We start from the raw sequence: 16,796 nt of genomic DNA on the forward strand, positions 1-16,796 counted from the left end.
ATCTCTGTATTGAGCAAAGAGATGTTGGCATTAGATGTAGTCCACAAAAGCTTCACGAGGTTGATGCCAAGTATGGAGCTATTTTCTTATGAGACGGGGTTAAGTCGGTTGAACATATACTCATTGACTATTAGATGAAAAAGAAGTGACCTTATTGAAATATATAGAATTCTTAGCAGGCTTAACAGGATAGATGCAGGGAGGTTGCTTGCCTTTGTGGAAGAGTTTAAGACCACAGGACATAACCTCAATGCAAGGAATCACATGTTTAAGACAAAGATAAGGAGGAATTTCTGAGGATAGTAAATCTGTGGAATTCTTTAGCTGCAAAGGCTGGCTCATTACATATATTTCAGGCCAAGACAATCAGATTTTTAATCAGTAAGAATATCAAGGATTATGGAGATAAAACATGAAAGTGGGAGTTGAGGATAGTCAGATCAGGCCTATCACCTGATGAAAGAGCGTCGCTCCGAAAGCTAGTGTGCTTCCAATTAAACCTGTTGGACTATAACCTGGTGTTGTGTGATTTTTAACTTTGTACACCCCAGTCCAACACTGGCATTTCCAAATCAGATTAGTTATGATCTTCTAGAATGGCAGAACAGGCTCGATGGACCAAATTGTCTAACTTATGCCCACTAAGTCTAATGGTCTTGTACTCATTTATTTTCTTTTCAATTTTGCCATGAGATACCTTTCTCGGACAGAGTGATAGAGCATAAAAACAGACTCTTCGGTCCAACTAGCCCACACCACGTTGCCAAATTAAACGAGTTCTACCTGCCTGCATTTGGCCCATATCCATCCAAACCTTTCCTATTTATGGACTTATCCAAATGTCTTTTAAAGGTTGTAACTGTATCCCCACCCACCACTTCCACTGGCAGTTCATTCCACACATTGAGCACTGTGTAGAAAACCTAACCCTCAGGTCCTTTTTAAATCTCTTTCCTCTGACCCTAAAAAATGCCCTGTGGTTTTGAACTCCCCTATCATAGAGGAAAGACCATTGCCATTCAGCTTTTCTATGCCTCTCATGATTTTATAAACTTCTGTAAGGTCATCCCTCATTCTCCTATGCTCCAATGAAAAATATCCTAGCCTATCCAGTCTGTTTTAATAACTCAAAACCTCCATTCTAGCAACGTTCTGGTAAATCTTTTCTGAACCATCTCCAGTACAATAATATCAGATCAGAACAGACTTCACCAATGACCTATACAACCTCAACATAATATCCCAACTCCTATACTCTAAGGTCTGTGCAATGGGTGCAAATGCACTAAACGTCTTCTTAACCATCCAGTCTACCTGTGATGCAAATTTCAAAGAATGATGTTCCTGAACCCCTAGATCACTTTGTTCTGCAACACTATCCAGGACACTTATTAATTATATAGTCTTGCCTGTGTTTGTTTTACCAAAATGCAATGCCTCACATTTATCCAAATTAAACCGGTGACGGTTGCACCAAGGTGTTCAGCAGTAGGTTGGAGTGACCAGTGTTAAGAATCAGCTTGTTTGTAAGAAAGCACCTGGTTTCTAACTGATTCTTGTCCAGTTTGCATAGCTGATACTGGTTGTTATGGATTTCTCAGTATATCTTAACATTTTGTCAGATCATATGCTCCACCTCCAACACTCCATATTTGAAATATTTAAGTGGATTAGTTGCATATTTGATTTAAAATGAACTTTTAATTTTATGATTCATAAGACAACATATCTTGTAAAATTTATAGAGTGAAATGTTTAGATGTTACAGAATGAAGGATAACTTCATAGTTAACTTTCAATAGTTAAGACCAATTAGAACAGACAAGAGTAAGAGCAAATCTGACTTATGCATTCAAATTTATGAAAGACTTTGATAAGGGAATAATTAATGGGACTAGGGAAATTAAAATCACCACAAAGGATAAAGGGATATTTTAGGAGCTTTATGTTTAAATGTATAAACTTGCTTAATAACAAATGCCCAAATAAAAACAAGGTGAAAACAGAATCCACAATAATTTTAAAAGTAAGTGGATAGATGTGTAAAAACGTTTATGTGAGAAAGGCAAAGTGCTGTCACTGTTGGAGAGCTCACTCAAGTGATTGGTGAATGGCCTCCTTTTGTACTACACCATTCTATCTCCTGCCTAACCAATTTACTGAAATTCCTGAGAACATGAAACTTCTGACAGTGCAATTATGTTAGTGGATCATCAATTAAGGAGATATGTTAAGTAGAAATCTCTCATACTATGGCACTTAGCAGCATTCAACTAGATTACTAATTCAATTTCTCAATTATAGATTACTCGTAAGGGAATTATTTTGATATATACCTGATATTCCTTAATGCTCTGATTTCATTGCAATATCTGGCACACTATTTTCACACATAGTATAATTACACTTCAACAGTGTGGTTAGATGAAAACTACTTTATTCTACCTTTCAAAGAAAAACTATAAACCTCTGCAGAAATTAGTTTTAAAACTACAAACAAACAAACATAAAAACATAGTTTTCATGTTTTATTTCTGAAACAGTTAGAGAACATAACCATAATGAAACCTTTCTCCCTTTTGAGACTGTATGTACATACGTATACAGTACAGCTTTGCTCTCTTTCCAGCCATGCAGGGATCTGAAGTCTATCACCTTCTTTTGTACATTTCTGTTTCAAAGGATAAAAACTATTTTAATCTACTGGCAGTCCAAATAATACACATAGATAGATGAGAACATAAAACTTATTCTTATCAAAAATGAAATAAATCAGAACAGCATGACCTATAGTTATTTACTATTTAAGTTGCTTTTCATAGAGGGGATATCAAAATCACTGACTAATATGAGAAGGCAAACTGAAGTTGGCAAAGTCCCAAATTTGAAATTGTTGAAGAGGTATTGAAACAGATGAGTTTTGGGTCAGTTTTCCCTCCACATACTTTGGTTGAGCAATCACAGCTAAAATTAAAAAGAAATTGTGTTTAAAGTACCATTCACATTCTCAAGATATGCCAAAGGTACGTTTGAAAGACCGGAAATCTTAAAGCAATTTTGCACACATGATCCCACAAACAACAATAAAATTAAAGATCTGATTTTTGGTTCTAGGTGATAGTCAAGAGATAAATGCTGACCAAGACACTCTGTAAAGTCCTCGACTTTTCTTCAAATAGTTCTATGGAAACTTTTTCATCCATTTGAATTGTCAGTTAATGCCATGGTTTTGTTGCATAGGTGTCTAAAAGAGATAGTGCTGAAGAATGCATTAAGCACCACTTAATCTGATAATGCCACATGGACTTGAGCAGGCGGAATGGCTTTCGATCTTGAAGGAGTAACTCCTAACACTAAGGTCACCCTCATTATCTCAGTAAAAATATCTACAATGCTAACATAATTGGTATCCTATAGTTCCTATGAGTCCCTTCTCATTTGACCACCAAATTGTACTCTTGACCCACGATAGACGAAGCAAGCTTTGTAAATTCCTAACAGAAAAGAGAATGGTGGTAGAAAATTTACCAAATGGACCTTATTCACGATATGCTGTGGTGAGGATTCATCCTACAACAGCTTGGGAGTCTCACCTGAAAGGTGGCAATCACAATTCTGTGGTAAAGTCTCTAGAATGGGGCTTGAATTGCAAACTTCTCTCTCAGGAGTGACACAGCTACTACTGAGCTTAGTGGACATCTATAAAGCATAGAAAATTACACTGTGGCAGAGAACTTGTAAGAAAAAGCAGCAGCAAAATATATTAATGCCTTTTTGCTAAATGCATCTCCATCTCACCTCAAAACCACTTGAATTGGTTTATATAGAAAAGTATAGCTTCCCTAGCAAATAAGACATCAACTGCTAGCAGCTATGTGACAACAGCATAGCCTTCACAATGCACTTTAGGTAAAGTGATTAGATGCTATGTCCTCATTACTGAGAATAATTAAGATCAGGAACTAATCATGCAGACACAAGCCTTTGATTTACTTAATTCCTTGCACAGCATTGCTGAACTTGATGTGCTTGTGCTATGAAGTCACTTCACAGAGTACAGGGGCATGGAAAACTCATGATCTGTACGTTCCAGTATTGATGTGAAAGGGCAGCTGGCAAATTGGTTCCTAAAATGCCTCTGATGACCCTCAAAAAGCTCCATGGAGTATCAATGGCAAGAAAGGGGCACTGGTTATTGGAGGAGTTGGAGCAGCAGCACAGGATGGACAGGCAAGATGATGGGGGAACCAGTGCAAGTGAAGTGACTTGGATAGTGAGGAAGGTAAACTCGGAATGTGCAAGCGAGAGAGCAAGTGCATTTAGGTGGAGGAGTTTGAGTGACTGCCTATAAGTGAGAGAGAGTAGGAAAGGAGGAGAGATGGGAAGCTGCAATCTGGGAGGGAAGGAGGCCTCGGCATGAGATAGGAGAAAGACCAAAAGAAATAGTGTGGGAAACACAACATTGTTCACTTTCAAATTTACATGTTATTTTAATAATCTTTATGATTTTACAACTATCTATTGAAAAAAGTAACTTTATTCATCCTTCTAAAATCTTACTCCTGGACCTGCCTTACAAGTTTAGAAAAGTATACAGAAACTTAAGAGAAATCTATCCAAAAAGTTTAAAGTTAAATCCTTTCTAATGATTTTCTGACACTTTTATGTTTTTTCCGTAAATTATTTCGGGAATAAGGTTTAAAGTTGAGAAACATGGGGCAGAGGATAAAAAATGTTGTGGGAAAATCTATTCTTTTTCTGTTCTCTTCAATTCTCCGTTTCTGCTGTAGAAGTATCTACAAGATTTAAAAAAAAATCAATGTGTGTGTGAGCATTTTTTAAAAAAAGTTTTGATGGGTAGAAAAAGTTGAGAATCTGATGAACCCAGAAGATCCTGGCTTTTCAGGTCCAGTGTTTGCTTCAATATCAACCATTGGAGCAGGATGCAGGGATTGGGTGAAGAGGAAGAAACGAAAGAAAACAGTCGTTGGATTTTGGATCCGAGTCCAGCACAGTTTCTTGTTTGTGAACAGATAAATCAGGTCTGCTCCACCATTCAATAAGATCATGGCTAGTCAGTGATAACCTCAATTCCACATTTCCACCTCCATCGATCACATTTCATCATCCTGCTTAATGAGAATCTGCTCAACTCTCCCTCAGCCATAAGGATTCTACTGGACAGAGTTCCAACAATTCATGACCGTGGGAGAAAAATAATGTTTACTGAGTCTGTGTTTTAAATGGGGAACCCCTAATTTTTAAACAGTGATTCCAGAGTTCTAGATGCTGGGGAAAACATCAACTCCACACCTATCTTGTTTAGATCTGTCAGCTTTTATATGTTTCAACCAAATCACCTCTTACTCTTTTAAACACCAGTGGATACAAACCAAGTCTGTCCAACTTTTACTCATAAGGTAACCTGCCCGGTCCAGGTCTAAAGCCAGTAAATCTAGTTTCTTTAATGCCCTTTCATACAGGCAAAGAGTAAACATCAAAATATGCATTTTGGAAACCGTTTGTTTCTAACTTTAATCTTTCGATCCCAGGAACTGCTGAAAAACAAAAAGTAGCCCCCAAAATGAAAAATTAGCCCTGGAGAAAATCTCAGTCAGCCCTCAAAAGAAAAAAAAAACCTCCTTTATGATTTGACATACAGTACAAAGAATTGCAACATTCTTTTCTTATCACATCCAAGTTCAGTAGGGAGAGCAAATAGATTGTGGCCTTTATTTTAAAGGAATTGGAGTATCTAAGGAAGTATTGCGAAAGCTATAGAAGGCACTACTTCTATAGAAGACCTAGAAAACTGTGATCAATTATGGTCAGCTCATCCAAAAAAAGATATACTGGCATTGGAAGCAATTCAGGAACATTTACTAGTTTAATCATGTGTATGGATGGGAACTTAAGCATACACTCAGTAGGGTTTAGAAGAATGAATTTAGAATCCATATAGCGTGGCCCTTCGGCCCAACAAGTCCACACCGACCCTCCGAAGAGTCTCCTGTCCAAATCCACTACTCATTATTCTATATTTGCCCCTGACTAATGCACCTAACCTATCTGAATCCCTGAACACTATAGGCAATTTAGCATGGCCAATTCACCTAATGTGCACATCTTTGGATTGTGGGAGGAAACTGGAGTACCCAGAGGAAACCCACGCAGACACAGGGAGAATGTGCAAACTCCACACAGTCACCGGAGGCTGGAATCGAACCTGGGACTCTGCTGCTGTGAGGCAGCAAAGCTAACCACTGAGCCACCGTGCCACCCCACCTTTCCCTCCCATTTCAGCCAGAAAGTCAGGAACTGCTGTCTGATCAGCCATAGGGGTCCCATAATTTGATGTGACATTCCCAGTCAACAGCTCAGACTCTGGCACTGAACTTACTTTAAAAGCTTGAGTCAGAAGATATAGGTTAATCAGCAGTAGGCTTCCTTACCTGATGCCATAAGCCTTCATCCAGGCTAGGAATAATAGTTCACAGTGCAATGATAGTGGGGGTGAGGTGGGGAGAGAAGAGAGAGTTGCTCTGCTCTGGGATCTTAGATGAGGACACTGATGGCCATGCATAAAAAATGAAGAATGCATTGTGGGCTTGTAGACAGCCTCTTATTGACAGACTCAATGGCAGAATGGCCTACTTTGCTCCTACCCGTTATAGTCCATTGTAGTTGTTTTTGGAGCTTTAATAATTTGATGTATTCTACACATATATAAGATCCTCTCCCGAATTGTAATGTTAACTGCTTCAAACTGATGTACAGTAAGACATGCCTTAGCTTAGTTCCTGCTTTTAGTGGTTCCTCTCACTGAACAATACGGTGTCTAACATTTCATGTTAATTATAAGAGTGATACTTGCTGGTCAGGTAGTATACTTCTATAATTTTAAAAAATTACTTAAGTTGATAAGATGGGCAAGAGCTGAAACCTGAAATAGGTAAAAGCAAGTTGTGTGCATGAAAACTAGTTCAAGAATGAGAATGCCTATAACAGGTGACATATTAAGTTATCAACATGACATAGGGCTTTCTAAATGTGAATCTGTCTCCATAAGAATTGTTAATTGGTTATTCCCACATTACTATCTTGGACAGATGCGTCTGCAACAGACAGAATGGTAAAGATGAGGGAAAGTATGTTTTTCCCTCTTGTTGGTCCCTCACCACTTGCCGCAGGACCAGTCGAGCAATTAACTTCTTTAGGACTTTACCAACTCTATTAGTTCTGGTACTGCTGAGTCATGCTAAGTGATACACATCGAAGTTCGCCAGCCAGTGTATATTCTGTGCCCTTGCCACATTCAGTGCTTTCTCCAAGTTGTGCTTAACACGTCAGTTGGGTTGTGCCAGTAGGGGTTAATCAGCAGTAGGCTTCTTTACCTGAAGCCATAAGCCTTCATAGACTCAATAGTAAATGTTGAAGATTCCCTGGAACTCGTTGCTGACTGCACAACACTAAGTCACCATTTCGGCTGGGTCTGTCTTGCTAGTGGGTCAGGACATACATTAGAGATGGCAAAGGTGTTGGCTGGGACATTGTTTGCATGACATGATTCCAAGAATATAGCACATTGCAGCACTGTACAAGTCCTTCGGCTCTCGATGTTGTGTCAACCTGTGAAACCAATTTGAAGTCCACCTATCCTACACTATTCCTTTACCAACCATATGTCTATCCAATGACCATTTAAATGCCCTTAAATTTGGCAAGTCTACTATTGTTGCAGGCAGGGCATTCCACGCCCTTACTTCTCGGAGTAAAGAACCTACCCCTGACATTTGCCCTATATCTATCACCCTCTCAATTTAAAGCTATGTCCACTCATGCTAGCTATCACCATCCACGGAAAAAGGCTCTCACTGTCCACCCTTTCTAATACTCTGATAATCTTGTATGTCTCTATTAAGTCACCTCTCAACCTCCTTCTCTCTAACGAAAACAGCCTCAAGTCCCTCAGCCTTTCCTCATAAGACCTTCTCTCCATACCGGGCAACATCCTGGTAAATCTCCTCTGCACCCTTTCCAATGCTTCCATATCCTTCCTACAATGCGGTGACCAGAACCGGATGCGTTACTCCAAGTGTGGCTGCACCAGAGTTTTGAACAGCTGCAACATAACCTCATGACTTCAAAACTCAATCCCTCTACCAATAAAAGCTAACACACCGTACGTCTTCTCAACAACCAAATTAACCTGGATGGCAACTTGCAGGGATCTGTGCACATGGACACAGAGATATCTCTACTCATCCATACCACGATTAGCCCAGTACCTTGTGTTCCTGCTACCCCTTCCAAAGTGCATCACCACATACTTTCCCACTGTAAACTCCATTTGCCACGTCTCAGCCCAGTTCTGCAGCTTATATATGTCCCTCTGTAACCTGCAACATCTTTCCGCACAGTCCACAACTCCACTGACTTCAGTGTCATCTGCAAATTTCGTAACCCATCCTTCTCAGCCCTCATCCAGGTCAGTTATAAAAATGACAAACAGCTGTGGCCCAATACAGATCCTTGCAGTACACCACTAGTAACTGAACTCCAGGATGAACATTTCCAATCAACCACCACCCTCTGTCTTCTTTCAATTAGCCATTTTCTAATCCAAGCCAGTAAATCACCCTCAATCCCATGCCCCCGTATATTCTGCAATAGCCTACTTTGTCAAATACTTTGCTGAAACCCATATCCATCAAATCAACCACTTTACCCTCATCCACCTTTTTGATCACCTTCTCAAGGAGAATGTCCAGTGTGACAAAGTTAGATTGCTTGAATAGTTTGAGAGGCGTTCTCTCAATTTCGTAGCTTGATGCCAAATGGTCTGCCTGGTGTTATTCCATTGATAATTTTGAGCAGTTCAAAATAACAGTGGGGCTTGCAAGGCATTCCACAGGGCAGTTAACAGCCAAATGCACTATTGTGGGAGTTACATCTGGGCCTGACCAAGTTATGACAGCAGATTTCCTTGCCTAGAAGAAAGATATAAGTGAACCAGATGGGCTTTTACAAAAAATGATAATAATTTCATTGTCATCATTAGATTTTTAATTCCAGAAGCGTTTTCACTGAATTCAAATTCTACCATGGTGGTCTTCAAGCTGAGTCCAGAGAACATGATCGGTTTACGAACCCAATGACATCATCAATGCATCATCACGTCCAACTGGAAATCTATTAAGACGACTTGTAGGAACATTGGCAATGGCACTGCAATTTTCCTGCTTGATTCACAGAACAACTACAACATGATTTGAGCAGACAGCACATACTGTTGCTTAGACCGAGATTCATTTTGGGAAACATATTTTCTCAAAGCATTGAAGAAAGCTATCATAATTTTCCTATCAAATTAGGTTGGGTCTGACATTTTTCATAATGCAAGATGAATAGGTTATTTTAAATATTCATACAGAATTTGACAAATTGTAAAACTTACCTATTACAGTTTCAATAAGAACTGACAAAGCTATGACTATGGGCTAAAACCTGTAGAAATAATGAGTAGGACCTTTCTCTGAAAATAATGATCTGACATTTAAGCTCCACATATAAATGTGCTCAGGCTGTAGGTTTATTGCGTGTCATTTCAAGGGTGGTTCTTTTAACAAGGTGTCCTATCACAGTGGAGCACTAACCCTCACCTTGCATGCTGAGATGAATTGCTCTTCGTAGATCTGCTTCTTCATCTTCTGTCTCCATGTGTTGGCGGCTTAATGTCAATGCCCTCTGCAGATTTTCATCATCCTCATCCAGAACACTTGTAATTGATTTAGACATATCAATAGCTCGTTCCCAGTCATTGCTGTGTACCCTATGAAACAATTTTTAAAAAAAAGATTAAAACAAGAACACAGAAAGCTTCTTCAGTTGTTTTATTCTTACTGGGTATTACATTCCATATGCTGTAAATCTATAGAGAACATATTTCTCCGTGAATGAGCCTTTTTAAGTTTATAGTTAACATCTGTTGTAGAGCATAACGTCCACATTTGTCAGTGTGAGGAAATGGATCCTACAATGTAGACCTCACTCACGTCAGACATTTACATGACATGACAGCCTAGAAGTAAGGAAAAACAGTTGTAGATTATTGTAGAGATGGAAGAAATGAAGGACTTGAGCAATTTTATTTCTCAATACCTCTGACCGATTTCTGTTCGCTGATTTGCATCCTCTCCAATTAGCTTTGGCCTGTCTTGTTGCACCACTCTCAGGCTTTTGAGTATCTCATCGGCGTCACATTCTGGCAGTTCTCCTCTTACTACAAATATCGAATAACCTGCAGAAATTAAGCATTTAATCAAGCATATGGCACTCAAGGCTTATTAAAGAGAGAGCACAAAATCCAGGAAGTATTGGTCAATCAAGGTAAGATGCGAGCTTGGCCTCAATAATTACCTAATTATTAATGGCCAATTTTAGGAAGGGCAGAAGATACTTAGAGAAAGGGTACAGAGAAATTTATTAGGATTGTTTAGGGATGAGGAATTGGAGTTACATGGATAAGTTGGAGAAGCCGAGTTGTTCTCCTTGAAACACAAAGCCGATTGTCGATTTGTTACGGGTATTCAAAATCATGACGGGCTTAGAAAGAATAATTGATTAGACAACTGGTTCCAATGTCTGAAAGGTCAGTATTGACTGGAAACAGATTTAAGACAGTGGTGGCATTAGAAGAGATTTCTCTTTACATAAGCAGTTAGGATTTGCAAAAGAAAGCCATCTGATAAGTTGGTGGGAATAGAGTCAATAGTAGAAAGTAGTAATAGTGAAGGTGAAAAGAAATTGCACGAATATGGGGAAAGAACAGCAGTGGGGGACTAACTGGCTTACCCTTCAAACAAGCAAGACTGCAGACATGGTCAATCACAATCTCCTCTTGACCTGTGCTATTCTATGATTTGTTGATAGTGAACAAAATTTACAACAAATGTCTAGTTAATCATCTCAACTGAGATTATTCTGTCATGAACTCAAGCTTTTCCCAAATATTAATTTTTATTTAGTTTACCAGCTGTAGCACTGAACCTTCTAGCATATCTAAGTGAACAATGAATACAATAACTCTGGTCATCTAAGATAAAAACAAAGTACATGAGCAACCTCAGGTCTGGTAGCATCTGGAGAGAGAGAATTAGAGTTAAGGGAGAACATAACTTGATTCTGAAATGACTATTCCTTGGAATTGAAACGGGTTGGAAGTCATGTTTTTGTGCTGATGACAAAGACTGAGAGGAGTGAGTGACATAAACTGTGAAGGGTCCCACAGCAAAAGACAAAAGGGCTACTAATGGAAGCAGAGGTGGGATATCAGTGCAAAATAGACATTTATAGTAAATTGAATTTAATTAGCTTTACTGATACATTACAAAAGGGTACAGTGAAAAGTTTACAAATCGCCACTTATGGTGTCATTGTAGGTACCAAAGTTGCTTGGGAGACTCTTGAGTAAAATCGATTAGTAGAAAATAGGTCAGCTTTACTCAGAGCAAACCTATACAAACATGATACTGGAGAGGGGCTGCTGAGAGAAGATTTTATCACAATGGAAGACAGAACTCATGCACTGAAGTTGTTGAACTCAATGTCGAGTCCTAAAGACTATAAGCAGAAAATGAGATGCTTTTATTTGATCTTGTGCTGGGCTTCCCTGGAGCATGCAGCAAGCCCAGGGAAGAAATGTTAGCACGCTTCAGGACCATTATTCCTCTATCACGACCACTTGCCTTATCTTTTGCTAAAGGCACCCTGACCATCTGTTCCACTTGCCCCCTCCCCCTATGCCAACAGCATTAAAACTCCAATTTTCCATTCAGCTTCAGTGAAGAGTTATATCAAAACAGGAACTGTGTGTTTTTCTCTCCACACACGTATCCAAACCTGCTGAGTTTCTCCAGCATTCTCTAATTTAACTCCTAAATTATTTGATTGGTGATCAAGCAGCTCCAACCTTTCGGAGCGGTGAGTTTCATTCAAAGAACAAGACAGTTAAATGGGTCAAATTTGATCAAAATTCAACTGGCATCATGATTAAGCACAATGCCCTATACAATTAGCGGCACGGTCGCTCAGTGGTTAGCGCTGCTGCCTCACACCAAGGACCCATGTTCGATTCCAGCCTCAGCAACTGTCTGTGTGGAGTTTGCACATTCCCCCCGTGTCTATGTGCATTTCTTCTGGGTGTTCTGGTTTTCTCTCACAGTCCAACGATGTGCAGGTTAGGTGAATTGGCTGTGCTAAATTGCCCATAGTGTTCAGGGATGTGTAGGTTAGGTGCATTAATCAGGGATAAATATAGGTTTGGGTGGGTTACTCTTCTGAGGGTCGGTGGGGACTTGTTGGGCTAAAGGGCCTGTTTCCACAATGCAGGAATTCTATAAACACAACAACTTCTTTTTCTAAAACTTTGGACACCTACAACAGGTTTCGAGATCATTAGAAAGATAATGTAGCAAAGGACAGAATGCTGCGTTAGGGACATGCCATTCTTCAGCTGGGATATTAGACTACACGCAGGGTGAAATTTATTCAACCCTGTTGCACTTTTTAAGGATATTCTTCCCTCCAACTAATACCACTGGTGACAATGAATTGATTATCAATTTACTACAGTTTGCAAAAATGTGCTTGCACAGAATTATTGCTACATTTGTCCCCATAAGATATCAAGGTTTATTATAAATGTCCTCTGCAGGACATTTCTTATTGTCATGATTTACACAGTAGGCCAAGGGAAATTAAATTGTGCACTATTCCAAGGTTGAGGCTGAAGTACACTGTTAGGCAGAATAAAAGGAGCTTTACTGTCGCTCTGCCTTGTCGGGATTTGATAGATGCTAACACCTAGCATCTAAAACGGTAAGCGTTCTACACCTCAGCATAAACATTCTTCATCCCAACGATCACCAAATTTGCAAGAAACATTAGGAAAGTAAAAAATTGAAAATAGTCTAATTTGTTAATGGTCTTTTATTTTACTGAGGTCAGACTTCTACAAGTTTTGATTAATACCAAAACGTTATTTCTGATTTTCTTTCATAATAACTAGACAGCAGATTTGGAACTTCACTTCCAAAAAAATTATTCAAAATGTATTTTGTTACTGAAGCAAGTTTCTATTTTTTTTGTCCAATTTCCTCCCCAATTCATGTCTGAAGGAGCTAACTCCTTGCTGAGTCATGGCCCCACAGCCTGAAATCATTTTCTAGCTTGAGTAACAAATCTTCATATGCAAGCATAAATGGCAAGTATGAGCAGGGCATCTGACCACAAAGGTTTTTACATTTAGAAGAGGTAACATCAATAATTGAACTTGAACAGCTCTTTCCCTACAACGTGACGTATTGTATCAAATTTGAAGACATTTATTCAGTGCATATATGCTCTAAAAGAGAAAGCTATGAGTAACCAAAAATTTGCAACAACTTTGAATCAGCACCTAGAGACTTTATGAGATATTGTCTATCAATTTGCAATCCAAAATAATATTAATACTATTTCCTCATTTATTTTATTTTAGGCAGAATATTACCTATATTAACAATGAACTAAGTTGTTGCGATATTGAACAAAAGATACCTTCTTGTTGTAATTGTGCCAAGAAGAGGGCAAGGTAAGTGTCGGAGATCAACTCTGGTCCCGTCAATAAAGAATTCAAGTTAAACCACTGCCCAGAAAGGAAAGCACAAGTTATTCATCACATCTATGAAATTTTCAAAGCAAATATTCATTCTGTGCTGCAACATCATGATAACTTTTAAATTAACTTATTTTCACGTACATTCATTTTGCTTTGCATTCTTCACCCCATGCCAGGAAATGAGTAATAGTGTCACCTAGTGGTAAAACTCTGGTTAAACAGGTTGACACTATTATGTTCATAACAAAATCAGAAATTGTTAGAAAAAAATTCAGGAGAACTGGCAGCATCTGTGGACAGAAAGCAGCGTTAATGCTTTTGGTCCAGTGACTCTTTGCTCCACAGGCGCTGCCAGACCTGCTGAGTTTTTCCAGCAATTTCTGTTCTGGTTCCTGATTCCCAAGATCCGTACTTCTTTCGGATTTTAGTTTAGCTATAATTTTCATGATTTGCAAGTTAAAGGCAACATTCACAACAACAGAGCTGAGATTGGTTAACTCAGCAATCATGAACTGAGCCTGCAATCTTCCTGTTTTCAAAAGCTCAACATTCCAAAATGCAGTAAATTTATCAACTGAAACTGTAGAGGCAAGAAATTTGATTTTGTCCAATATAATCAGTCAAATATTTCTTTAGATGGAAATTTTGTCAACATATGTGTATATCACTTATTAGGAATTAAGAGCAGAAGTAACAATTCAGGTAAATATATTGAAATTATAAGTATGATGTAAAGCTTGACTCTCTTGCATTTAATAACTTGTATTGTTAAAGTACTGTGAACAGAGGAAAATATATTATGCTGCATCACAGGAATGTAATTTAAAAATATAAATAATGCACTAAAAGAAGAGATGAAGAGGGCTGACCAAAATGGTTAAAAATCAAAGTTGAAAGGGGGGGCCTTAAAATGTAAAATTTCGGGAGGGGTCACAAGGTCTAGGTAGTTGTGGGCCTAATTCACAATTATGAGGGTAGCAAAGAGAGGGAGTAGACATGAAGCATAAAGAAAATGGATGAATGTATGGCTACTGGACCAGAGAAAGGTGAGTGTGGGTGACAGAGACAGAATGTAAGGACATGCAAATGGGGATGAATTGAAGACATTGCATAACTGGGAGTCAATGGAGAGCTTTTATTCCTGATGAAGGGCATTTGCCCGAAACGTCGATTTCGCTGCTCCTTGGATGCTGCCTGAACTGCTGTGCTCTTCCAGCACCACTGATCCAGAGTCAATGGAGATTAGTAGGGCCACTGGTAACTGGTGAGCAAAACTTGGCATAGGATAAAATGCAAACAGCAAAACTTTTGATCAGCTGCAGACAGCAAAGGGTGTAGGAGAAATGGTCATACAGGAAGGTGACTGATTAGTGGAGCCAAATAGGGACAGCCAAAGTTAGTGAGGTGGTAGCAGGAAATCAATTTATTGGTGAGACTATGGGGAGATTCAGCTTAATCAGACAAGCTCCAAAATTACAAACAGCTTGTGTCAAACTATAACAGTAGCCTAGGAGGGAAATAGTCATTGTCACTGCTAGAAAGTTTGTGCTGAGGACCCAAAGCAATGCCTTTGGTTGCTTAGCTGGAGGAAACTGCAACTCAAACAAGACTGGATGTCTGACAAGTTTGATTTCATTGAGTGGAAGGGCTGAAGCAGGCACTTAAAATCATAGCCCTGTGTCATAAATTCCCTGATACGTGGAATCATATCACATCAGAAGATGGTGCTGCAAAGAGACAACGGGCAGAAGAGGAAGAGGACACAGCTGAGGATTGATGGTTCTAGAGTCCACAGATCCTGACATCTGGAACAAAGGGCATTGCTGGAGATTATCTGGCTACGTGGGTATGAAGGGAAATAAATAGTAGCAGTGCCACTAAGCTGGACTACAGAAGAGAATTTAAAGGTGGTGATGTCATCAATTGTGTAAAAGGCTGCAGAGAAACTGGGGAGGGATAGGCACAATGGTCACTGTCATAGAGAATTCAATTGTGGCTTTGGTCAGGGCCATTCTAACGCTGCAGCTTAGAAAGAAACCTGATTCAGGTAGGGAAAGGCAACACCTACTGAACCATAAAACTATTGAAACTGTGTAACAATATTTTTAAAAACTTTGTCTTGAAAAGGCAACTCAATCTGCTGGCACTTCTTTTTCACTCCAAGTGAAGCTATATGTTAAAGAAGTAAGATGAAAAGCAATGAAAGTTCCTACGACAGAAGGAAAACTTAACTGTAGGTCTGTACAGCAAATTTAACAAAGCTAAAAAAATGTTAAACAAAGAGCTCAAACAATTGTGGAAAATACTGGAAAGATTTTGCAAATTGAATACTCTTATTCTTCTGATATTGGGAGATGAATTTCAAAATTCCATAGCAGCTCTTTAATGTTAAAGAGTTAACTACCTGCTTTCCTAATTTTCGTACTGTAAACCAATGTTCTTTGTAGTTGCAAATAAATGCCCTTTCAATTCTGTGGAAACAACAAACAGAGATAGACCTTAAACTATTTCACAAGCAATTTGTTGAAAGAATCAACAATTTTTTTTAAAAAGCCTGTCTTCCAAATAAAATGACAGTTTTAAAGAGCATAGATTAACAAACCGAATCCAAAACCTGAAAACAGATCTACAATTTAAAAAAAACTTAAACTACTGAAAACATGCTGTATTTACATATACAGTACTTTAATGTGGCTTACACTGGATCAATCTTTAACCGTTGATATTCTGGACTGTTGAAGAGGGTAATCTCTAAACCCCATACACTCAAGGCAGTACTAATCACCTGCAGAAATAAAATTGCTTTGAAAGTTCTTTGGGTATAAGCAATACAATCTTTGGATATTAACAATACAATAGGAATCACATAAAATTAATTTGAAAAGCAACTTATTTTCACACATGCAAATGTATATGCTTCAACATATTGCTTTCACTTTCCTGGAGCCTTCCCTCGTCCACGTTACACTCAGGACTATAATTATTTGTCTTCAGTATTTGTAGTTATTTCTCACAATGTAAAGAAATGTAATTAAACTGATTGTTTCTTATATCATATATCCCCTGATATCCTTACTATAAATCTCAGTCTTGAATGTTTTCAATTGACCCAACGTTCAGAGGTGTTTGGCAGTTG

General features: G+C 38.7%; 1 protein-coding gene across 2 annotated transcripts in view; it reads right to left on the reverse strand.

Moving 5' to 3' along the window:
* atxn3 (ataxin 3) overlaps positions 1 to 16,796 on the reverse strand; it is a 71,336-nt gene that overhangs the window by 37,222 nt on the left and 17,318 nt on the right. For both annotated transcript variants that reach the window (XM_060829346.1, XM_060829345.1), the window contains exons 4-8: positions 16,360 to 16,445; positions 16,065 to 16,131; positions 13,600 to 13,687; positions 10,162 to 10,300; positions 9,663 to 9,832 (exon numbers count right to left, since the gene is read on the reverse strand). In XM_060829346.1, coding sequence (XP_060685329.1) covers positions 9,663 to 9,832; positions 10,162 to 10,300; positions 13,600 to 13,687; positions 16,065 to 16,131; positions 16,360 to 16,445 — 550 coding nt within the window. The remainder of the gene's footprint in view (positions 1 to 9,662; positions 9,833 to 10,161; positions 10,301 to 13,599; positions 13,688 to 16,064; positions 16,132 to 16,359; positions 16,446 to 16,796) is intronic.

The sequence above is a fragment of the Hemiscyllium ocellatum genome, chromosome 8 (genome assembly GCF_020745735.1).
Source record: "Hemiscyllium ocellatum isolate sHemOce1 chromosome 8, sHemOce1.pat.X.cur, whole genome shotgun sequence".
Classification (NCBI taxonomy): Eukaryota; Metazoa; Chordata; class Chondrichthyes; order Orectolobiformes; family Hemiscylliidae; genus Hemiscyllium; species Hemiscyllium ocellatum.